The sequence below is a fragment of the Silurus meridionalis genome, chromosome 7 (genome assembly GCF_014805685.1).
Source record: "Silurus meridionalis isolate SWU-2019-XX chromosome 7, ASM1480568v1, whole genome shotgun sequence".
Taxonomy (NCBI): domain Eukaryota; kingdom Metazoa; phylum Chordata; class Actinopteri; order Siluriformes; family Siluridae; genus Silurus; species Silurus meridionalis.
The window spans coordinates 17,905,355-17,932,326 of NC_060890.1; the positions used below are offsets into that span (position 1 = coordinate 17,905,355).

The 26,972-nt window shown below is 38.1% G+C and overlaps 1 protein-coding gene across 1 annotated transcript; it reads right to left on the bottom strand.

Moving 5' to 3' along the window:
- Window positions 1-2,058: 2,058 nt before the first annotated feature.
- socs5a (suppressor of cytokine signaling 5a) lies at window positions 2,059-24,124 on the bottom strand. The gene is made up of 2 exons (XM_046854115.1): window positions 23,776-24,124; window positions 2,059-7,720 (listed from the first exon to the last, which is right to left on the bottom strand). Exon 2 carries the CDS (start codon window positions 7,699-7,701, stop codon window positions 6,130-6,132), a length of 1,572 nt encoding a protein of 523 aa, XP_046710071.1. The 5' UTR covers window positions 7,702-7,720; window positions 23,776-24,124; the 3' UTR covers window positions 2,059-6,129.
- Between the last annotated feature and the right edge of the window lie 2,848 nt (window positions 24,125-26,972).

Below are 26,972 nucleotides of genomic sequence, written 5' to 3' on the forward strand. Positions count from 1 at the left end.
GAGAGATGGCAGTGGAGTTTTTTTTTATAGGACTGTGTTGCGACCTGCGATGTTGTATGGTTTAGAGACAGTCGCATTGAGTAAAAGAGGAAGAACAAGGAGGTGGTGACAGAAAACATGCAGGTAGTTGGGTTCAAAGAGGCAGATTTAGAGGACGAGTGTATGGAGATGGATTTTCATTTCCATTTGTGGCATTTGGCAGATGCTCTTATCCAGAGCGAGGGTTTTAGGGCTTTGCTCAAGGGCCCAGCAGTGGCAGCTTGGTGGTGGTGGGATTTGAACCTGTGATCTTCTGATCCAAAGCCCAAAGCCGAAAGAAGATTGATTGAGATATAGATAGATAGATTTCCTATTGGAAAGTAAACTACAGCATTTTTTATATTATATATATATATATATATATATATATATATATATATATATATATATATATATATATATATAAATAAATAAAAAATGCTACTTTCCAATAAGAAATACCCAGCATTAAATTGACCTATATAAAATGGGAGTAAAGTGTTTCAAGTTAATTCATCTGTAGCATCAGCATTAATTAAGGCACCTAAGTAAATCCATTTTTTTCTTACCTTCTGCATATAGATCACAATCTGTCTGAAATAAGAGAAAAAAAACAGTAGAGGTAGAAAAATAGACAAAGAGGGAGTGAAAAGAAATAAGCATGAGTAAAGGAGAGAAAAAATCAGTTATTTCCATAGCACAGATTCCTAGGTATATATAGCCTGGAACAGTGTCTTCAGGGTTGGTCCACCCTGAGCCCGGCTGTATGGAGCCCCTGCTGCTCCAGATACACACATCCTGCTTGCTGAAGCCAAGACACGGTCAGTTGGAATAGCACAGAGTGGTCCTGAGAGTGGTCCTAACTGTACTGCGCAGAACTGAAATGCAGCAGTTTGCATGAATAATAAAAGGAAATATTCTAAACATGTTAAACTGTGTAAATTGATTTTGGCATGGTTTCTGGCTAAATATATAACCTGAAAATAGTCGGTACCAAAGTTCCATCTACACGGGTTTGATCATGTGTACTGTTACGGTTTTGTAGACCGCCCTCCTACTTGTTCATCGCTATTTTATCAGTCTGTCAATGCTATACTTTAATTATTCAGCGGCCTCCAGCAGATCACTTGAAACCCATAACCCACATTCTATTTATACCTGACTTCAAAGAAGTACACAGTAAAATAGGGAGACCCAAGCCAACCTGGGCCCTGTCCAACACCTACTCCCCAGGCCCTGGTTGCTGGAAGCTTCAGTCTAGACGCTCAACTGTCCTCTTCCTACTCATGAGGAGGGAAAGGGGAAGGTGAGGCCACATGCATACAGCTGTTTCGGTGACCAACTTAACTTCTGTCTACTGCATCTGTGATGATAATTCAGATTTTTCCCTGCAACAGTAGCTTTTGCAAGGTGGAAGAAACTAAAGAACCAGGATGAAACCCATGCATTGAAGTTGTGGTACTGGATAATGTGAGAAAACGATAGAAAATATCTATCATTACAGACCATAGTGTATAAATATTAGGGGTGTCCTCGACTAGGGATTTACATAATCAGGTCAGATTAGTCAAGTCCTGCCTATAGTCGACTGAAAAACAAACATTAATTTACAGAATTAAATTAGAACAAATATGCCTTTACAGAATCTCTGAGACATTGTTAACCATTTAAATCCCTGCCGCCAAACATGCTCCTGTGTCGGTCACGGATCAAAACTTTAATCTGTCACAGGGGTGGTTGGATTTATTCATGCACTTAAAAAAATATTGATTAAAAGCTTATCTTTCACATTAACATCATAATACAATGTATATGAGCCTATTGAAGAAAATCGGTAATTGTGTAAAATCAGACATTAAGCACCCCACTTTTAACCCAAATGACATGATCCTTGTTTTATAGCACCTCTGAGATTGGCAGTCGAATCAGGCTCCTCCTATCGAAGCATCACATCTTCGACTATTTGTAGTCACACCCATTAATGTATATAAAAACAATATAAAAAACTAACAGAATAAGATTGGAAAGAAACAATTGACATATTTATAACGATTTTATTAATTTTTTTTTATATTAAGACAACGAAGCATAAGCCAAGAGCACCACGGGTGACAGCTACTGGTAGGAGAGAAAGACTTGATGCCCCTTCTGCCCCCAAACAGCACACTGTAACCGAAGTCAAAACAAAATAATACAACGAAGCAACTTAGTAACATAGCCAGGAAGCAGGGTTCATTAACTGTACATTGACAGAGAAAAAGAAAAAAAAGAGGCAGACAGAGAGAAGACATGAACAAAGAAAAGGGTGACTGATTACACTGTACAGTATAATTCTTGGGCAGTGTAAAAAATAAAAACAAAGAAGAAAGAAAGAAAGAGAGTGAAATACCTGTGACTACATAGAGTGCATGAAGGGTCAATGAACATATGTTTTGAGGGGCTTTTTTGCAGTCAAATCAATAAGGTGGTGACAGACACTGGGCAGAGGGGAAAAAAGTGTCATCTGTATAACTTTCGATCATTGTCAAGTGCTGTTACTGTGGCATCCAGGCCACACCTCCACCTTCATTGCTCACCCCTTCTTCCCCTCAACGAAATGTGCATATACAGCATTAAAGTGACGAGTTCATGATGTTCAAGATCCATTGCCTTGCAATAAAGGACTTTCTTTCCATGTAAATAACTCAAATATAAATCAGTCACATGACCAGTCATTTATTGTACTTGTTGAGCATTACAACTCTCAACCTTCCTATCATTTATGTACAGAATCGTGCCTGATATTATTAAACAGGAAACTAGCTCTCCTATAATAAGTGTGCAGGATTACTCATAAAATGGCTTGCCACGTCTCCCTTTAAGGAAAGAAAAGCTGCGGTGTTATCAAGTCAAAGATTTTTTCACTCTGGCTACTTTTTACCCACATGCTTGGGGTCATAAGACTAAACTCTTATTTTAATTAATAAAATGCTACCTCTGCTCACATATAGTTCAGAATCAAGTAAACAACCGGCCTCTAAATATCAGCGCCAACATCCGGGTCTTTTTCATCTCATCGTGAGCCTTTTTGGCGGCCTGAGTAAATGCAGGCCCCTCCGTGCAGCTTCTCTCGTTCTAAGCAGGAAGGCACGGAGTCAGACACCAGACAGCCTGAAAATACAAACACTAAACACTGTACATTAAACAGTGAGCAGGTGCAGGATGACCATTAAGGAAAACAATCTTGCCTAGCACAGAACCTAGTGGGATTCAAGCTTTTATTTTTTTTCCTGCACCACCCATATCAACTCTTTACCCCCTTTTAAACACATACATACACACTTTCTATCTGATTCTACAACTTTCATACACAATGTTTATCTATGCAAAGGGACACTGGGCATCTCTTTAGCTGCAAGTTGTCAAAACATAAGATACTATGTTGACATCTCCAGAGTTAATGTGGTAGTTTGAAGAAGAGAAAGGCACTTTTGCATGTCATACTACAGAAAGCCCATAAGCACCTTTTTTGAATCTTAAAATGTGGTTATTTGTATCTTTGAAATGTTTAACCTGTATATATTAACTGTACTTACTCAGAGAGGAAGATGCAGTAAGCCCATCACTTCCCTAGTCGATTATTTGGATCTGCTACAGTCAAAGCCAAAACCTTTGGTCACTTTAATAGAAACTTTATATCATACACATTCATGACGCACTGTACCATTTTTCTCAGTTTCTCGCTCTCTCTTTCATTTCTTTTTTTTTTTTTCTTTAAACACGAACTGGACAATCCCCATTTCAAATGGAGAATTTTCCATTCCAACACTTCACTGCTATTAATTCTGTTACAGTTGCTATTATTAAAAATATTTAAAATCTGTATCAATATACTTTTATCCTGTACATCTGTCTAATAAAACTATGGAGGGAGAAAAAGGAGGTACAACATGGCCAACGCTCCATCACGCTCCACAACCCAATCTCACCATCAACTACTGCCCTGATAAATGTACATACGTATCGAGTTACTGAGAGCGCCCTTGGAGCCGAACCAAGCGTGACACACCTTTACAGGCAGGCAGTTAGAGGGACAGCCAGCCCTCTCAAAAGACCACATTGTTCTCAGGTAAGCCTGTAGTCTGCCCCACTGCCATTCATTCCAGCTGAGGCAGTACGAATCAGGGAATCTCGCATATGCGCCATTTGTCAAACCGAAGATTTCACTGACAAATGGGATTTGACGTCTTGTCCTCCGAGAGCAAAAACCTCCCATTGTAGGGGATGATATGGGAAGATGTCTTGATCACGATTGATGGGGACATTGTTGTGCACCAGGAGCAGGTAGAGACAACTTAACACTAACTCTGCACCAGGAGTCTGAACTTAGCCAGGCAGTAGCAGACTTCTAGATCTACCTGAACCTTCACAGCAGACAGGGACAAAGTAAAGAAACAAATACACAGCCACAACAAACTCATGAGGAAAATCAATCCACTCTCTTATTTTCTTTGCTGCTGCATCATGCTGCAAGCACAATATTGATATGCTGGAGCTACATTTCTAAAATTAGGAGGAAACGTTGCTTATACTGAATGTGTATTAATTGTATCAAAATATGGATCCATGACTGCCTGACCCAATCACATTTTTAGGCTATGGGGAAAGTAAGAATGTGAGATCAGCACCATATATTCTAAGTTTAGGCCAATTAAATTAAAGCATCAAATGATTGACTTGCACCAAGCGCTAAAGTGGACCTCAGAGTCTACGAGAACTAGAATATATTATAAATCTGATAAATCTGTAATGTAATTCCATGCAATGGGATCGATAAAATGACCAGCCAAAATGCAGACCTCTAGTGCATTGTAGATTAGACAAGGTGAGCTTATAGAATCTGTGTATTTGTGTCTATCAACATAGAAATGTGTATATGCTTAACAATGGTCCCAGTGTTGCAGGATTATATATTGCCTCTGCTGCTCCCACTAAGATAAGCACAGTTGAACTTAAGTGCCCTTTAACACACCCCTTCTCCCACGGCACTGAATGTCTTTCAGGATTAAAGAAAAAAAAGAAAAACACTTACAATTTTCCCACTTCCTGTGCAATTAGTGTTAGGAATTAATGATTACAAAACATATTGATAGCAAAGGAACTTTCACACACAGAGTGACTATGTCTTTAGAAAACCAGGCACACTCGCATCACGTAACACAATTGACACTGTAGCCACATTACGCATCATCGTCGTCAACATCACTTCGTGGAAGTGAAAAGAAGTAGAATGTCACAGAGAACTTCTGTTAAACCTTCTATAACAGCAGTCTGGACACATAGTACTAAACCAAGTCCATGTTTTACAGACTTCCTGCTCTTGTTGTCTGTGAATACTATAGATCCATTGTCCGTTTCCTGCACTTCAATGCCTGCTCAAATCTTCCCAAAAGGGTGAGCACAGAATGTAACCTTGGGACCACTAACAGAGCACCATGAATGCAAAGATTTTTAGGTAAACATAACTTGATCACAGCTCCGCCCATGGCACACCGCCTTGATAATGTCCATGATACGACTTTAAAGGTGGTCTTTTATTATTTCCAATGCATTTTTAATATAGGAGGTGAAGGGCTGCACAATTTCATCTTAGTATATGAAAAAAGATTAAAAAGAGTGAAGAGAGTAAAAGCTTGTAGCTAAGCAGTGAGAGAATGGAGGCGTCTGAGTGTACTTAGAAGGAGACTCCTCTTCTGTGAAGCAGTGAGAGGCTGGGATATGTGGGGTGTGAAGGTAAAAGGCTCCCACTGTTTCAGTCCAAATTGATGTCTCTACTGGAGGCTGCTGTAGCTCTAAGTGTATTTGTTTTGAGTAATAATAAGCAAACAAAAACCCCAGAAGCTTATATATCGGGTTTCAGGCCGCTTTGCACGCCTCCTGCATTTACTACCCTTCACCTCAAAAGCCTTTTCCTACAAAAATAATTTTTACTCCATTCCTTTCCTGCAAAGTGCTAAATGAACTACTCTTCACAAAGAAAACCCCCAGCCCCTGTTGCTCGGTACACAGTTTAAACCCCCCACCCCCAAAACCGAAATCCCTTTCTTAGTTGATTAGGAGTAGTGCTCTGTTTCACTTGGCTTTGAGCAGCTCTCGCTCCAGCCAGCGCACCCGCACTCTCTGCTTATAATGATACTCCCTGAGGTAGTCCTGCAGTGCTGGTGGTAACGGTAGTGCTGCAATGCCATCATAGGTGGTCCCACGACAGATGACTGCCCGAGCCAGGCTTTGCAGGCCGAACGGAAAAGTCCGGTGAAGGGGCAAGGTGAGCAGAGGCTCAAAGAACATGCAGGCGCTGGGGTCCTTGTAGTGCTCCAGCAGTGCGGTCACTGTGGCTGCATGGAACACACAGGGGTCGTGGGCATCAAAGCTGAAGTTGTGGTTCCACTGTTCGATGCGTGCATGCAAAGACCGACCATAACGGCGAAAACTAACAGAAAACAGGTAGTCCTCCTGGGCAGAGTCGCGCAACAGAAAGGTGCCCTCTGGCCGACCATCGAGCAAAGCCTCAGCCTCGTAGCGGTCCATTACGCCCCAGTAGCAGGGTAAAGCTGTGATCTGCATCAGGTCCGGCACTAGGCAGTGGATGTAGTCAATCTGTGTGTGCACTTTCCATGGCCCTTGCTGCTTGCCACCCAGGAGGCCCTCTGCTGAATTATGGCGCTGCTTGGGACGGCGAGCCTGCAAACAAAGAGTGGTAGTGTCTTCATCTTCAGAGTCACAGTCGGCTGCTGTGGCTCCTCGACTCTCACCCAAGGCCTCCCCCATCCCAGGAGCTAGTTTCGGTCCCAGCTTGTAGACTGTAGCTAGTGGAGCTGAAATAGCTTCTACAGTGTGTATCTGAGCATCAGGTGGTGGATCCACACCCTCTTCTATACTGAGCCTTCGTCGCTCACGTAGACGTTCCTCTTCATCCTCTGGAGATGCACAGGCACCACTAGAGTCTGTGGAGCAGTCCACTGCTGAAGCTGTAACAGGGGCCGTATGCTGTTTGATGAGGTGCCATTTACGAGCAAGATCAGACCCAGGAGGAAAGGGGCATGTGTCCAGCATTAGCTCCGTGATCTGGATCTTACGCTTTGGCATCCGTGAGTGGGTGCCACGTGATGACAGGCGCAGAGGTAGGCACAAGCCCATTGTTTCATGGAGTTGCTGGCGCAGTGAGCGTTGCACTCCTGGGTCTGGTTCATCTCTGCTGCTATTTGTTAGGTGTCTTCGGCGGGAACGGCCACTCCGTCGGTCTGTGGTCTCCAGGGAACTCTGTGCCTTGGTGGAGCACGAGTGCCTCTTCTTGCCACTCCAAGGTGCGTGGCGTGAATAAGAGTCTCTGCGGGCACCCAGCGGAGCACATAGATCTTCACTGTCCTGCTCAACTGTGATCTCCAGTATCTGAGGCACATCTGCAACGCAGTTATGACCTCGATGTACCATGCTGCCATTAACCCTACGTGACACTACAGCATGTGTCAACAGGCTGTTTGGAGGACTAGCGAGTTCCTGTGTGCTCTCTCCTTGGATCTGGTCCACACTCTGACGAAATGTATCGGTCTGCAGCTGTGTTTCCCCACGGGAACTTCCATCTGGGTGGAGCAGAGACTGACATCCCCTCTTCAGGTTGCTCCACACCTTGCCTACCTTCTCCATGAGGTGGGGGCACCTGAACCTGTGAAGAGACACAAAGAAAGAGCAACAATGTATTATTTTAAGACCACAACCACAAAATATGCTGTTAAAAAAACTAAAGGACTGCTTATTAAATCAACCAAGCATGAAGAGTGTGTTGAGTATTTGCGAGTTTTAAGTATAAGTGAGTTTTGAGATCCGTGTGAGCTCAAGACTGTTAAGTAGCCGAGTGATTTAAATGTTGCCAGGCAGAGTTGCAGGGACACAAGTCCAGTGCTAAAAATGAAGCCATGGACACACTCCCAGTCGACTTGCTGCCACAGGCAGAGTTACAATGGCAGTATGAGCCGGTCTCTTACTGACCAGGCATAGTACACAGCAGCAATAAACTAATGAACCATGAATCTACAATCAGATACAACGTGGATGTGATTCAACATGTTTTTGCAACTAATTTTACTCTAAAATGGACCACTGACATGAAAATTATGTGACATGACATCTTCCGAATTTCTGATCTCCAACTAGGACTGCATGGTAAAAATCAAAAGACTTAGTTTTACAAACTCCAGATCGTCGAGTCGTTCTCACAATCGTCTTACTTCAGGTCCGTGCAGTAATAATACTGAATGAAACAAGTGCACAAGCACATACAATGGCACAACCTTTCTTTTTGTTGTTGTAAGTACGGATAAGGTGAAGCCTGAGCTTTGAATCTTCCAACTGCAAATGGTGCATGGACTGACCCTGCTGAACTTTTCTCTTCTGAGGAGGATGAACTTTTCTACAGTTCTGTTTTGAAACATACGAACCAAACGCAAATTATGAAACTTTCACAATCAGCCATTCAATTGTATCTTGAAGCAAGAGTTGTATAAAATTCTTACTTAATACATGAACAAATGGTTTATATCTAATGGTAAATAGTAGCATGATTTTGCAGCTAAATATTCAGTAATTTACCCTAAAACAAATATATGACATTCTTCATGGATTAAACAGTAATTAAGGTGATTTAATGTTGCTAACATATACAAAGGCTAAATTCTTTTTCCCCTCAATTCTCATGTGAAGGTCCACATAAAATGGAATATGTGTAGAAACGGTATGCTTTGGCTTCTAAATACTGACTACTCCATTTAAAGTGTTTATGCACATGCATTCTGCAATCGAATTTTCTATAAACAATTTTAAGATGGGAATTTGAAAAAATATTTCCTCAAAAGTGTGTGTGTGTATCTATATATGTATGTATGTATGTATGTATAATTTCAGAATAATCCATAATTCTGGGTGGTCAATCTTCAGTTAGAAACCATGCGAAAAATGGGGAAAGTTCTGCTGAATAGGAAGTACAAGTCTATTAAAGTCTTCAAAAGTTTAGAAGACCACTATGATTTGTAAAACAGAGCGATTTTAGGCCAATAAACATCAGCTGGATATTTTGAAACCACTTAAGAACACAAAGCATGGTCATAAATCCATGCTCGAATCTGATTGTGAGTCAAAGGCATATTCTAATGTCTGGCAAATTCAGCACTCAAACACTGCAAGTTGGGACATAAATAAATAAGTAGGCCTTTGTTTATATAACACAGAGTTCTGCAATGGCAGCTGGATTCGGTGCAATTTCACTGCGAAACTGAGAAAAGCAAATCAAGTCTGTAACCCACTCCTTAAAAGAAGACAGCAGTAAGTATGGCCTTGAAGCAGGTGTGTGTTTTCATTTTTTTTTTTTTAAGAAAAAGATTTTAAACTTAAACAAGCTGCAATTATCCCACTTAACCATCTCATTTTACCACAATCTAAACCATGTAGTACCAGTCTCCTATATGCATATAGTGTAATAGCAGGGTACATTTTCCAAAGAAACATTCATGTTTGAAAAGGCCCTTAAAGCTAAAGATGTAACCACTGTCTTTTGTTTAGCTTAGCATCAATGGAGACTGTTAAATGGCATTAAATGACAATATAACAAGGTATCTGCTATGTGACGCATAGCCAAGAATATGCGCAAAGAATCATTAGTTTCCACTAACTAATGTTAAATCATTCGTCAGTTTAAGAAATTAAAATGATTGTACGTGTATACATTTCAGAAATTGTATAAAAGCATCCCTGTATTTAGCACCAGCTATTTTATATTATGATCACATTATACAATTTTTACTTGCTGTTTTGCCTCTTGCTGTTTTTGCACAACATTGTGTTTATGTTTTCAAATACACTCTTGTTTACGGTTCTCTTTTGCACATTGTATAACATATACAGTAGGTTTACTAGTTGGCGCTATTGTGTGTATCTGTCCCACACTATCTTGTATTGTGTGTTTACACTGTCTTGTCTTGCATTGTTTGCACTAGGTTGCACACGATGCACTTTATGTGGCTAAGACAATTTACTTTAGTCCGCAGCTCTGTGTTCTGTACGTATCTCCCTGTTGTGTCTATGTTGGTTTATGTAGCACCAGGGTTCTGGGGGAAACGTTGTTTTATTTTACTGTGTACTGCGTCAGCAATATATGATTGAAATGACAATAAAGGCTTCTTGACTTGAAGCAGGTTCTGCTAGCATTATTGCAGAACTTTGTCACATGCACTTTAACCGCCATTTAAGTCATTTCATACATGGATAACGAGTTTAAAGACTAAATGACAAAACAAGACATAATTCTACCCGCATTATGCAAATTAAAGTCAATTGCAGATAGATGGGCACATTCATACCGTCCTTAGTATATTTTCAACTGTTTTAAGCCTTATTCGGATACGTTTCCCATAAAGAAACGGTCCGTTTTTTGTAGCTTTTTAAAAACATTTTGTTGAACAAAGGATGTCCGATCTGTCCATTTAAATCGAAAGGATACAGATAGCCCCCTGTTCTAAGAACTAACATTTATCTCTTTTCTTTGCGCCACAGTAGTTGAGGGTTAAAGGCCTTGCTTAAGGGCTCAGTAATGACAGCTCAGTGGTGCTGAGGTTTTGAATGTAAAAGACCGTGATTAAAAGTCTAACGTCTTACCCACTGAGCCGCCACTGCCCTAATCAGATTCTTTCAAATGTTGCCATATCCAGGTGAATAGCACAATGCTTGTTTCTGTCTCACAAGGACATTCGTTTGGAATATTTGGATGCTACAGGAACTGTAAACTATTTTTACAATGTTTGCTGGAAGTTCTGCAATCTACTAATTATTTTTCATGATATACCAGTTAAATTAAATATCAAGACCTACTACAAACAGGATAATAACGGTTGGATCCTACTACACATGGCTTGGGGTTTTCTTTTTACCCATGTACATCATACCTTTAATTAAAGACACACATACCCAAATAGACAGAGAATAGCTGGATCCTAAATGGAATCCCATGTGAAAAGACAATTCTCTGCTTAGGGATACAGTCAGTGTTGAATCATGCCCAATATTACTAAAAGTTTCCAGCCATGATGTTTTCCTTCTCATGCATGCAGCACCAAGGGGCTCTTGATTGGTTGTACCCTTGTGTGGCAGGGGACAAACCAGCACCCCCAAGGACAAACAAAATATATTTGGCACAAAAAGTGGTGCGAGATCGCACATAGTGCCTAATGGTGGCAACATTTATAGCAATATACTCTCGGGTCAGATTCTGGCAAGAATCTGCTTTGTTTCATCAATAAACACAGCTCAGAACCACAGCAATCTGACGGTCGTGGCAAATTAACTATAAATCTTCCCATAGTCTGCCAACAAACACACAATTATCCGGTTTACCCACCAACTGCTTTAAAGAAACACATTAAAATACTTAAGGATTTTGTTTTTTTTTTTAAATCGTTTGAGGCCAAATGTTTCCCAAATAATAATCGAAACATGGACGTGCAAAGAGTCAATCAGATCGCCTTTTAAAGTTTAAAGCCAGAAATATTTACAAAAGATAACGGACCTGCTCTGCCCCATGGACAGTAAATCAGAGGCTAGCAGAAATAGAAGAGAAGCAGACGAGAAGCTTTTTTTGTCCCCTTTTTTTTTTTTTTTTTTTTATATAAAGATAAATGTTGAGCATGCTAATAGGTTACCCAGTTTGAGTCACCAAAAACCACAATCTGTGCTATAATTATATGTAAAATATTTTATTTTAAAAATGAACAACTCATCTGGAGTTTGCTAGTGTATCAAAAACACATTTATAGAAGATTGTGGACACCTGATCAATCAAACTTGAGTGCTTGCTGAACATTTTGTTGTCCTTTTTTCCTATTCTAATTAATACTCTTCTGGAAAGACTTTGTGGTCTAGATTTGTACTCAGAAACAAAAGCATTAGTGAGGTTGGGCAGTGATATAGAGAGAAAAAGTCTGGGACGCAGTCTGCATTCCAGTTTGTCATAAAGGTGTTCAGCGAGGTTGAGGCCAGGATTCTGTGCAGGCCAGTAGAGATCCACCACACCAAAATTGGCAAACCATGACTTCATGGACCTTGTTTTGCACTCAGAGGAATTGAGATGCTGGACCAGGTTTGGGCCTCTTAGTTCTAGTGAAGACATATTGTAATTCTATTGCATACAAAGTACCTAGAATGTGAGACATCAGGTTCTGACCCACCAATACACTTTTAAGCTGTTTCTTGTGGAAATACATTAAGAAATGTATATTAACCGTTGAATATTAAATGTTAATATCACATAGGCAATGGATTTATAGCAATAAATAAGTAATAAAGCTGAACAATAATCAATTTCTTCCTGAGATACCATTAAACAAATCAACCACTATTCAGTAATGTTGTACCCTGTAAGTATTTACGATAGAAAATCAGTTTATTAAACTTCAGTCCAAAATGACTCGCGTGCCATTTAATTGAAAATGGGCCACAACATAAACCGATTGTGTGTACAAAAGTAAAAACTGTGCACTCAGTAATGAAAAATAAATTAAATGCATAAACATTCCAGTGAGAATTGAGAGGAAAATAACTAAATCACAGCCTGTGCTAATAAATGGAAAACCTGAGGGTGTGATTTCATATTGATAACCATCTCAAAATCAGGATTGTATAATCACATCCATCTAGACCTTCAGTGAATTAAAGCCCGGTAGTGTGATTAGTATGCCACCGTGGTCAACTGTAAGTGGTGGTATTGGAAAGTGGAATTGTTTGGGAACAGCAGCAACTTAACAACAAAACGTAACGTCACAGAGTGGGGTCACCAAGTGCCGAGGTACATGGTGTATAAAGGTCACCAATGCGGCGCTGATTCCATACAGAGTTCCAAACTTCCACTGGTATTAGCATGAACACAAAAACTGAAGCAGGAGCTTCATGGAATGGGTTCCCACAGCTGAGCAGCTGCATGCAAGCCTCAAATCAAGTATAATGCCAAGCATAGGATCAAGTGGTGTAAAGCACAATGCCACTGGACTCTGGAGCAGTGTAAATGTGTTCAGTTAAGTGACAAATCATGCTTCTCTGTTTGGCAGTCTGATGGACTGAAGGCTGAAGTCTTGGTATGGCAGATGGCAGGAAATCGCCACCTGCTAAACTGAATTGTGCTAACTACAATGTTTGGTGGAGGATAATGATGGGCTGTTTTTTTCACGGGTTAGGACAAGTCCCTTATTTTCAGTTAAGGAAAATCTTAGTTTCATCACACAAAAACATTTTGGACAACGTGGTAACCAACTTTGTGGAACAATTTGGGGAAGGCCCTTTCCTATTCTAGCATGACTGTGTCCCAGTGCACAAAGTAAGGTCTTATAATGACATGTTCTTGTGAGTTTGGTGTGGAAGAGCGTGACTGGCCTGCACAGAGCCCTGACCCCAACCCCATCAAAAACCTTTGGGATGAACTGGAATGGAGGATGTGAACCAGGATTTCTCAGCCAAGATCAAGACCTGACCTTACAAATGCGCTACTGGATGAAAATTCCCAAGGAACACCCCAAAAGGTTGTGGAATGCCTTCACAGAAACATGTAAGCATTTTATACCTGCAAAAAGGGTCCATATAAGTCATCGCAGTCCATGTTGATATAATGGTCAGGTGTCCATATACCTTTGTCTTTATAACGCATCTTTTATCGTTCGCTGTGCAGTGCCACTCGAGATCGGGAATTTTTCCATCTAATTTTTATGCCATGTTTGCAGGAAGGATCTCTCTGGTCGTGTTCGACTGCAGACGGTAACAGTAGATCTTCTGTAATTGTGTGGGCCTTTTTACATTTCACAATGCAATTTATACGATGCATTGTTTGGTCTCGAACAGTACATACGCTTTTGATCATTATTTTGAGACACGTCCAGATCCTTTTCTTCTGAAAACCTCAACAGGCTTGTCTTTATGGCTTGAGTGTTTTGTCTCTAAATACCTTTTGAATTTCAATGGTTTCATGCTTTCCACAGCCAATAACTCACCGCACAAAATACACTGTGGTCTACACAAACTGTTCTTGTCTTCTGTGTTAGCAAAGCCATATTTTATGTAACCCGGGTGGGTACCTTACATAGCTTTTTCCATTCTTTTTTTGAGGAAGATGAAATTTAATGCCGTTTCTTTTTTCATGTTAGTACTATTTGTTTATAGATGGACTTGTGCCAAAATTGGCAGACCTTGACTGAATGTACAATAGTTCCTTTTTTTTTTTAAAGCTATAGGAAGCATTCCTTTTTAAGTGTTTTTCTTTTTTTATATCATTTTTATTTCTTAGTCTTTGGAAACAATTATTTCCTTCCGTCATTCTTGTCCACTTTTGTGTTTTATCATTTGCATTCAGCACTGTTTTCTTTACAGCAGTCGAGAAACTCATTTATAAAAGGGCCTACCAGATGCAATAATCAAATTTATAGCGCCCATATAGTGTTGCTGGATGGATGGACAGAATCTCCTAATTCTTTTTTTCCACAAAAACACTTTAAATAAAGATTTTATAGGTATGAAAGTATATAGGCTTTTTTTGTTGTTTGTATATTTTCAACCGTATGTTTTAAAGAACAAGTAACACACTTATCATCAGGCATTTTGAAAAGGCAACATAAGTTGAAGTTGACTGTGAAAAACATGTCATTTATTTTAAGAACAGAATTGTTACTAGGAAATTATTAAACAAGGTAACAAACATAAAAGAAATATGAAGAGCTGCACAACCGAATAGCCTCTGAGCCAGACTTCTGACAGAACATAACTAGATTTAATGCTTTCACAATGTGATTGGGAAAATAAGGTTTTAGTGCTTCATAGCTGGCAACTGAATCACATTTTCTAGAGAGAATAAATACCTATAAATTTGCAAGGTGTGCAGGACCTCTTTCTTTTATTCCTATCATATAACAGGACATTGAAAGTGTTGCATTTTGACATCACCTTGTAGAAGGTCTTGCTGGTTGAGAACAAGAGCCCTTGTCCCACCTCCAGAGTTTGGATACACTGGGACGGTCTTTGCACGAATTTTGGCAGTGGATCACAAAACACTAGGCCATTAACACTAGGCTTGGGTTTCTGATACTAAGAACATAAGAGCAGCCACTTCCTGGTAATGCAGGTCCTCTTCACCCCCACCGTCGTTCATCTACACCTGATACGGCAGCCAAACTCTACACCGCATACCTCCAACACCCCGCAACAGCAGCAACAAGCCATTTACCCTCATTCAATCTCCATTCAAATGGTCCACAAAGACAAAAATATCCAGACTTCATCGAGTCTAGAAAGTCTTCACAATAATGAAAGATGACATCCATATAGGCTTTTAGAAAATCTCTTAAAGTAGGACATCCAAAAAGATATTAAAAATAACATTAAAATGTCCCGCACAACCTCAATTTAACATTTGACTGATTTTCGTTTTGGTAAAGTCCCAACATGAGCAGACGTTTTTGGAATAAGAAATAATCAGCAATAAATCAGTAACGGATCCACTGCCAAACAACATTCAGGTTCAAGCTCAGGTTTTGGTATTTTGTTACTGTTAGCATTATATGCAAATGTATTAACTTTTGCAGCATTTGTGTGTGAAATAATAATAAAAAAAAAAATACGACTTTGTAAACACTTAGTTGAAGTGTAAACACTTAAGTTCTTAATAAAAGAATCATCTGTCTAATCGCCCCCTTCAATAGCCGAACAGAGAAGTATTTCAATGTCAAATCTTTCCACAAACAAAACATCAATGACTTAATTACACCAAACTGTGTCTTAGGAACAGCTGGTATTACAGCCACATCCTGAGTGGGCGTTAGAGCCACACAGGACAGATAAGAACATGTGTAAATCACAAAGTACATTTTGTGTTTCTTATTATTATAGATTCCTTGTGTAATTCGAATAGAAAAAAGTGCAGAGGCAAATTATTTTCCTTGATACAAGGAAATGATACACATGAAGCACTTTGTTTCCCCATGGACCATTATTACTGACGCACCACTCTCTAAACTCTGGAGCGCACTGGACAGGTAAACACACAAAGCGCAGCAGAATAAAGAAAATGGGAGACACGGGAAGAAAACAAGGAGGGGCGAGGAGAACATTCAGGCCAAAGAAAAACGACAAAGTGTTTTCAAAGTTTGGGATAATTTCAGACTAAACCTACCTTTATTATTATAATTTGAAATGTATTATATAATAAAAATTTATATTAAAAAATTTGGTATATATTTGTATTTGCATTTTGATGTAATATGGCAATTAAATGCGCTAAATGGTTTTAGTTTTTTACAGATATTCTTGTATGCAATTCTTGTATGCAGTTAAGCAATAAAATTTCATATTTTTCTAAATTTTCTAATAAGGAAACAAATTGTTAATTTTTAAAGATCTGTCTTATTTTCTCATATATTTAATAGTTTTCTTTAATAAAAAGTACTTCTTATCCGATTACTGGGTTTATTGATAGAACAATTGTTAGAATACTCAATTAAAATAATCTAAAATAATCTGAAATAAGTCAGAGCTCGCTGTTATGGCCAATAATATCAAATTCCAATATCTGAAGATGGAAAATTTATTTCATGATGTATAAACTTGCTGAGGTTTTGCTAACAAAAGAGCAAAGAATTGCATCCATGCAAACATTTGCCAATGATGAGAATACAGTATATAAAATACAAGCATTTTTTAAATAGTGGGAACAAATAAATGATAGTGGTCAATTGTTACAATAATTATTTTTTGTTTTTTTTTATTTTTTGCTCAGTACATCATTATATATATATATATATATATATATATATATATATATATATATATATATATATATATATATATATATATATATATATATATATATATCAGACACTAGACAATAATGACCATGCAAAAATTGTAAAAATTAGCATATGGTTCAAGCATTGTGAATTACCATATATCATTGTATTGTTCTGCTCTATAGAGAGCCAACTAATAACACACACACACACACACACCCTAAACTTGACTTGAAATAGCACTTAATACCATCAGCAAACCAGATGGTCTGAGAGAAGAGGGCTCAAACTTCACACAAGCTTTAATAAGTCCAGTCAAAGGTAAAAGCTAAATGTTTGAAATGCAGACCACTGAAAAAGAGCAACATGTCCTTGCTGAGACCAATAAATGTCCTGATTTCTACCAAACATGTATGAACATTTGTCTGCTGCACAATATGTTTCCATTTTTATCCATGTGGAGAAAATGCATGTGAAAGCCACATGACTTCACTCTCTCTCTCACACACACACACACACACACACACACACACACACACACACACACACACACACACGCACACACACACACTTCTACTTCATAGAAAAGGTTTAATTTTCACTGAAATGCTTTTGTTCTTGTCCTCATTATTACATTAATATTTTATGTTGCCTAGATGTTGTTTTCCAAGTTATCATTCCTTGCAGATGTATTAGGTGCTCTGTATTACTGTAAGTCCATGTGAATAAGCCAGCATCTGTAAGCCTGGTATTCATGAGTAACAAGAATAAACATAATGATGTTTATTCACTGTATCCACCGTCCTGATCGGTGCTGTAGTAACAGCTGACCCCCGACTGTCCCACCCTCCCAGTTCCATTTCCTCGGTTGTATGCACGGGCATTACTTTCTTTTTGGGAATACAGTCAAACCCACTTATCTCGACCTCGGTTAACTCGCCAACCCTATTAAGTCGACGTTTTTGAAGTGGAACCGCCAAATTCTTTGTCTTAGCATTTTTTATCGGTTATGTCGCCAAACCCTAATATAAGCGGCATTCCCCGAAGCACCCTGCTTCTTCTCCCGTGCGGGCGAGCTTCTCGCAGTCATGCTGATCACACACACCTGACTCTCATTCACTCACTCATCCCATCTCCTATTTAAGCCCCTCACCTCCACACACTCGTGGTCCGTTATTGTTTGTGCATGATCGTATGTGTTGGTTCATGTCGGTCTGTGTAATCGCGTATATGTATCCCGCTACGTACCCTTCTTCTCGGACTCCGCATTCTCCCAACGGCTGCACCCCGGATTACCCCGATCCTGCTGTTTTCCATGTTCACGCTGTCTACACCACATTTATCCGTTGCTGCCCAGCGCTGCGCATTCCATAGCGCGGATCCGTGGATTCTCTACACGAACTGTCTCTGCTTTCACAGAACTTCGTGGACCGTGCTCCCGGAGCGCACCACTGGATATTACTGCTTTGCTACAAGTATTGGTGGATTATCTCCTGAGTATTCTCAATAAACTTTGTTTGCGTTTACTTCGGCTTCCGCCTCCTTATGCGCATTACAGGTTATCTCAATCCGCATGACCAATCAAACAAATCGCGGCAACGCTGTTGTGTTAAAAACCTAATTTAATAACGCACATCCTCATTTAATAACGCACATCATGTACATAAAGACATTTCAAGCACGTTAATATATTGCCGCCATATTGATTTTCGTTTATCTCGATCATCGGTTATCTCAACGCTTTTTGGCATCCCCTAGGCCGGCGACATAACCGGGTTCCACTGTAAAAATCAGTGTAAAATTACACAGTTGTTACACTTTGGGCTGTGTGGATGTGTTACATTCCTTGAGGATTAGAGTTTGGGGAAGAGTATCCATAGCAGGTAATTAGTAAAGAGGCTGCTGATGCACTTTGTTTTTTTTTTCCCCTACAAGTTCTTAAGGTTAAAAAAAATAAATAAAAAAAAAAAAACCCAAAGAGAGAGGGATCTATCTATCTATCTATCTATCTATCTATCTATCTATCTATCTATCTATCTATCTATCTATCTATCTATCATAATTATACAATATATTATACTCAAAAACACAATAAAATAACCATACAAAATATAATATTCTAAGCCTACAGAACATATGCACATATACACTGAATTGGTGTTTCACTATATGTTCACAATTATCTAGACAAACTATGACCTTTGGACAGAATACTCAGACTTGATATAGTCCTTTAACCGTTAAAAGAAAAAGGTTTCAGTGGTCAACTGGGGGTCATTATTGATGGTCACCAAAGAAGCCATTTCTTGAACTAACTGCTAGCTTAGTCTAGCTACTAGATAGTAAAACAGCACTGGTTTTTGTGTTAACAAACTGTATATTTTGAATCAGAATTAGAGCCCTATTTAAATTTACATATCATTTCTTATTTTACAGGTGATACTCTATGATTTTCTTTCAATTCCAGATCTGCCATGTTCGTGTTTCCCCTCAGGCCCTCTACTGTTTTCTCCAAACTAGTCTGTCTGATAGGTCTACCCTCATTAGGATACACTTGAATCTTTAATAAAGATGTCAAAGGAAATAAACTACTAATTGTTGTATTTTATTTTACAGCGCATGTATCAAGGACACTCCTCCAGCCATTAAACAAAGTGGACGCTTCCTACAGACTTAGTGGTTGATGTGTAATTGTATTTTTAAATTGCTCCTGGAAATTGTATCTGCACAAGTGTAAGTATACGCATGTTAAACAAAACACAAACAGCTAGAAACTCCTCCTGTGATCATTTTATTTCTGTCCAGATTCAAGATTTATTTGAAATTTCAAATTTACTCATTTAGCAAGTCACATTGATAAACTAATTCAGTCTGAATAGGGCATACGAATGCAGAGAAAGAATGCAAGTCAAATTCTGTTTCGCAGTACTGTATACAAAAACTAATCCAAATGTCCTCCTAGACTGCTATTTGAACATCTGGGATCTGGAAGCACTTTAAAAACACAGATGTGGAACAGAAATGTACCCTGGCCAAAGTAAATCAGGGAACCTTGTGAAGATGCCTGGATGAGAGAATGAGGCATTGTGAAGCTTTGACCAAAACTAACTAATGTTTGCCTTTTGAATGCAATGAAGTGAACTTGTGCCATTTGAGGCACACACTGTACAAATCATGCTCTGAAACTCATTGATTTATTCAGGGAATAAAACAAACACCAAAAAAAGAGTGCTTTTTATCGATCTGAAGTTTCCATAAAGAAAAAAAAATTATTTAAACTTGGGAATACAAGCACAGTTTCTTTTTCTGTTGTTGATCTTCATGGAGCCACAATTTTACGACATTTTCTTTACACTTCAACACGTGCCAACACATTCCTTCTGTATGCACAGTGGTGCCTGAAAGACCCCCCCCCAAAAAAAAAGAATGTTCTATATTTTTACAAATATATGACTTAAAACACTATCAGATTTTCTGACTGTAGGTTAATGGCATAACCTTTTTTTTTTTTTTAAACAGCTGTTTTTCTGAGATCCTCATAAATGCTTATTGTAAACGTGTGAAGACTCTGGTCAATCGCAAATTGTCAAAACTATTGATTAAAAACACTCACATTTCATCCTTAAATCAAATGGTAATCCTAGAGGTTCACATACTTTTGCCAAACATAGATATGCGATACTGGATCCTTTTTTTTCTCCAACAAATAAATAACCAAATACAATATATTGTGTCATGATAAACTGGGATCTCTCTGCCTACTTTTAAAACATATGACATTATTTAAAACATAAAACATTTGTAAAAATGACCAGTTGTCCCGTCCTTTTCTTATCTGCCCGATTCATCCTGACGTCCTGCCTCTGGATGGAGTTCTCTTTAATTGAAAACCACTTGGTGCAGCTGAGGATGCTTCCACCTGAACACCCTAAAGACTCGTGAAGTTTCTGAGCAACTCAAAAACTATGAGGATGGATTTGGACTGTAACTAATACAAACAATCTGCTACAATGGCTTAGGAAAACAGTTGGCATGAACAGTTCTGCATTTAAATGTCCATCAGTGAAAAGTACACTGAACAGCACACCTCCGCAATGATAAAACTATAATGAAGGGACATTAGGTGCAACCCAGATGAGGATGGGTTTTCTTCTGAGTCTGTTTCCTCGCAAGGTTTGTTCCTCATACCATCTCAGGGAGTTTTTGCTTCCCACTGTCAACACTGGCTCACTCATTAAGGACTCATTAAGGTAAACTTACCATGCTGAATATAAACCATTACTTTCTGCTCGACTGGTACCACCTTCTCTCAGAATGAGAGGTAAGTACACTTTAAGGCTCTTCTCTGTTCTGGCACCAAGGTGGTGGAATGAACTTCCCCTAGATGTCCGTACAAGTGGAGTCCCTGATTATCTTCAAGCGACGACTGAAGACCTACCTCTTCCTGAAACACTTAAATTAGCACTTTCCAAGTTTGTAGAATTCTAGGGTTATATTTATATTAAGTTTGTAATCTGGCATACCAGTATAGATTTATTCATTACTAGAGATTTAAAGCACTTTTGTACGTCGCTATGGATAAGGGCGTATGCTAAATGCCGCAAAAGTAAATGTAAATAAACTTACGGGCATTAAACTTTGAGGCTAATTAATTAAAAAAAAATATATATATATTTATTTATATATATATATATATATATATATATATATATATAAAATGTAATAACCTACATTTCTCTGTAAAATAGACACTGCTGAGACAATGTCTATTGTTTAAAACATGAATTCAAAAGCTGATAATGTTCGATGTCAAATTTATGAAGAAATATAGAACATTTTTTGAGGTCCATAAACTTTCAGGCACCTATCCAAAAAGACCTATTCACTCCAGACAATGACACTAAGGATAATCAGGGAATTAGATAATGAAAAACCTTGCATTTTCAGCCTCAAATTGCCTTAATGTTTTACATTAAGGATGTGCTGGTCTGATAGTAACACAGGTAGAATAGTGATACTGGGGTTAATGCTGCCTTGAAATAATGGATTAAGTTTGGCAATTTATAAGGTTACATCTATAATCAATGTGGTGTCAAGTATCAGCCCCATATGTGCTCATTTACCCAACGTCTAAAAGTTCTCTGGTACCTAATGACGCTACATGATGTCAGCCTACTGTACATTGCTGAGCTAATAAACAGTCGACTGAACATGAGGAATTAAGGCGGGTTTGTAGCATCTTGCTAGTAGTACACAAATCCAGATTAACAAATATAAAAAGTATAATGTCTAGGTGCGCTAAAATATCACTAACCAATGAACTGTTCGCACTAATCACCATCAGTTATTAAGAGCAAGGGATTCTGAGGTAATGAAGACCAAAGCACACATTTACAAATTTATGGCTACACAAAGACACTTTTCAATTCAATTCATTGTATTTATGTAGTAGACGCCATTATAAAGCTTTTCAAATATCCTGTTATAGATTCAGCTTCTGTTCTTTCCCTAACCAGACCAAAGATGGCAAATCTTCCTTAAACAACATGAAGAAACCAGGAGAGGAACAATAATCAAAAGGATGACACTGGATAGTGAGAATATAAACCATTACTTTTCATGCAGTGCCAAGTGTGTTGGAAAGATCTTCAGTGTAAGAATCGTGGTCTTCTCCAAAGTGGAAAAATTAAAACCCACTCATCCGTTCTGCAACCCTGACTAATGTATCCTATTAATTAATGCACGTCATTTGAAATCAACCAACTAACATTATAACGAACAGGACTGGCGTGTTTTCTTTGCCACTATATAAACCAGAGAAACATAAAACGGTTCATGATGCCCCTGATTTAATTCATACTAATTAGGACAATTTTGGCATAAACCAAAAACGTGTTCGTGTAAATTGTTTAGAAAAAGAAAATCATGGATTAATAACTATTTCGCATATTTCTGATCCAATCCACATTTTTAATTGCTCATGACATATATAATTTTGCACACAGGATACAATCAACATCATCACTTCTCATTTCTTGTATAACAAAGTCACAGAAACCTGAAGAGTCGACTCGGGTATTGCAGACATGTCAGTATCTGTCCATAATCTCAACACAGATGTTTTACTAAAAAATTTAACCATCATTATCTTTATTAACATCTAACCAATGCAACACAGATATGCATTATTATTATATTTCTAATAACCTTTCACACCATGCACACCTTCAAACTCCATGAGAGTAAATCAGTAAATCACTGCATTGACGTATTTCTGAATTATATGCATTAGTACACCAGATGTTCTTATTGCAGACTAACATTTTCTGGTACAGATGTGTGCTGCTGTGAAGAAAGAGGACCAGATAGGAGCAGAAGGAATGAACATGGCTGCACATTATGACTTTTTAGGGGGAAATGGGTCTCTGAAGCCTAATATTAATTGTTGTCTGAATTTTAGAGGACGTATATATTTACAAAGAATGTAAGAAAACAAACACACACACACACACACACACACTTGACTGCAAACCACAAAAACGAGTTTCTTGTATCTTCTGAAATGTGTGCATATGTGGAGAGAAATTGCATGACCAATAAATAGGATGTGAAATTCTGCACACTTGATGGATTTTAAAGGAAACCTAAAACTATATATGGTCATGCAAATTATGGTTTTATCTCCCGATCAATGCTGGACTTAACTATAATATATTTTAAGGTTATATACAATAATGAAGCATCAGAGCTGAGTTTCTATAAGGGTTGGAGTTGAACCGGCTCCCGACCTGAGCCCAGGGGCCTACCAACTAAAAACTACTGTACTTAAAGAGGCCTTGTAACAACATGCTCCAAAAACGAGGGAAAATCCTATCATATCTGTGCACAAGCAAATTATATCCGATGAAAAGCTCACCTGCAGTTCTTTTGTGCTCGTTTCCTATTTTCTCGACGGCTTTTCTTTGTTTGCGACAAAAATGCGACCAAGAAAAGTCGGATCCATTTCTCCCGTGTCGGAACAAGTCGGATGATAAAACACGGACACCTTCAGCTTCATGAGCAACATCTTATCAACGAACCGGCTAAAAGCAAACACGTCGATCGGGACCTCGACATGTTTTAGGACTCTTGTTTTTTTTTTTTTTTTTTTTTTAAAGAAAAAAAAAACTAGTCCTAAAACTCCCTTCTTCCCGCTGCCGTCCTCGCTCCCAGACGGCCGATATGGTGGCAGCAGGAGAGAAAAGAAGGAGGCGCAGGGGGGACTCTGACTGCCAGCCATACTGTCCAATCACAGGCTGCTCTGGATTTGCAGCTTCCGACTGGTGATTTCTCACATGCGTTTTCGACAAGCCCCGCCTCCTCAAGCTAGGGTTGACCAGACGCAGCGGGATTCCCGCGTTATGATTGGTTAAAATCTCGGAAGCATGCGCATGGGTGCTGGAATAGCCAATCAGAATGGAGAAGGCGGGATTTAGCCGGATATGTGCTGGGGTGTATGACTTTAGGGACCTCATTCACGTGTTTGCATGTTTTGGAGCAGTAGAAGTAGACTGTACGTGAAGTGTGAAGTTTAACAATTTAAACGTTTCCCCCTGATCACACACCAACAGCTTTTTATCCGTGCCTACGACGTCTATAAAAGTAGATATGAGCTGTAAAGCAACTGTACTCTAGTACTGTAGTTACACTCAGTATGAGCACATGGCAGGATCATAATTCATCCATGTAACAAAGGCCCCTGATTATCAACTCAAACTTCCAAACTCATCCAACTGACTGCATGGATCATTTTATTCGATTTGCACGTAAAATGCTATTAAAAATCTTGATCTAAGACACAAAAGTATTTACCTTCAGGCCTATCTGGCTTTTATAACATGGGAGTAGGCCCAGACTGGATAGATGGATGGAGAGAGAGAGAGAGAGAGAGAGAGTGAGCGATAGATAGATAGATAGATAGATAGATAGATAGATAGATAGATAGATAGATAGATAGATAGATAGATAACTAATCTAAAAAATCTTGATAATAATTTTATGATTATCAACATATTAGGCATAATCCACATATCACTTATTTCCACACTATGTATAGGCTTTAAACAACAGCCAGAAGTTGTCGATAGACCTGTCCCTCGCTTTTCTAATGTCCCTATTAGCCGACCTCATATCAATTTTTCTCAAACCCAGGACTACATGACTTGTCCTATTTGAAAAACCTTATGGTATAAAATGTCATCCTTTTTGTAAGCTAAAAATCTGATTGATTTGAAAATTACTAGTCAAGTATTTTACTGCAAAATGTATAAAACTGTGACTTTCTGGATGTTGGTTAACAAATTATATTTAAATAATTATAATAATGCATTATTATTTTTTATTTATTTTTACCTTTTCTAGATTCGGTTTAAGTTTTTTAATGTAAATGTTTTTTAATGTAAATGTAATGTAAATATAAACAATATCTTTTATTGTATATGTTTAAAGGGATGTTGTGTATTGACAGTGTTCCACTGTATTTTCTCACTGTTCACAACTGATCTTCACATGTTTATACTGTATATCTGTTATAGATTATAGAAATGTTTAAAGAAATTGTTATTATAGCCATAGTAGTGATTATTTAGACCAGTGACTATGTACACTAACCCATGCTAGCCTGAAATGCAATTTTTAGATTCAATTGAAAAGTGCTGAGAGTGTACTATAACCTGCTCATATGTTATTGGAGTGTTCTTGCAAATGTACATGCACACTAGGGGTGGGTTGTCATGAAATAAATGTTTGCTTATGTGATGTATTGTCTATAGAGTGAGCAGTGGAGAACTCTATCATGTTCTCTTTATGCCCATGTCTCCTCCTGACAACCTGGTCATGCATTTGTATGACAAAGACAGACAGTACTGCTCATAATTCTGCTCATAATTCTTCTTCAGTTCCATCAGGACATCAGCTTTTGCTTCGCTCATGATCCGACATGTCTATGGATAAGTTCAATTGCAAGAAAACTATGAAGGCTGCATGCATTTGAGCCATTATCTTTAAAATGACATATTTAGCGCATACTGTTTAAGATAAGGATGAAAATTTCAAGTGTAGTATATTTAATTTATGAATTAATAAAAAAAATGTCATGCATGACAATTAGATTTATATCCTGTAATCCCTTGAAAATGCCAAGTAGAATTATGCAGTTTTTTATAAATACTACATTGAATTTTAGCTGCATTTGTTTTTAAAAGCTGAAACTTTTTTCCTACTTATCCGACTTTAACTTAGACTTAAAAGTAATGCCTATAACATTGTCAGTCTGTATTTAATGCAAAATAATCATAATTTTGCATTTTAATCACACTATAGAAATCCCATGAAAATGCATTACTGTACTTACATTAATTAATTATATCAATATTCATTGCAGTGTTTATTTGTTATCATTCAATTGTAAAACTGCATCCAACTTGGCATTAACAGGAACAAGATTAAAGCAATTTCGCAACAATTCACACAATACTTTAGAATAAACCAAGTTACTAGAATTTACTATAAATTACTAAAAATATACCCAAACATATCACATAAGGACTGTGATTATTTATTTAAATACATAAATATGGGACATACCACATCCTAATACATTTTGCTTAGAAATGATTGCTATATAATTATTGTTTGCAGTGTGGCCTGTGTAACATTGTTTAATGCAATGGAATCAATAATGTATATGCATGATATTGTACTGTTATGTTATGGAGTGGTAGGTTATGTTATCTGCAGTTAAAAAAAAAAAAAAAAAAAAAAAGAAAAGAAAAAAGGGAACATTAGAAACCATACAATTTTGTGACTTATGTCAAGGATTTAAGTGAGGTTCAGTCCAAATCCTCAAATAAACACAGCTAAACAGTTAATTATCTTACAAAAGGACCCAACATGATCATATTGCAGTTTGGCTATATGATGCAGTTTGGTCTTACTGTAGTTTTTGCTAAATAAAACAGAAAGCTGATTTTAAAAGAAGCATTTAAAATATATTTCAATAAATTCTGTTTATTTTAATGCAGCATATAATTCTCAGATTTTAAATTGTATTATATTTATATCCTTTTCCTTTTC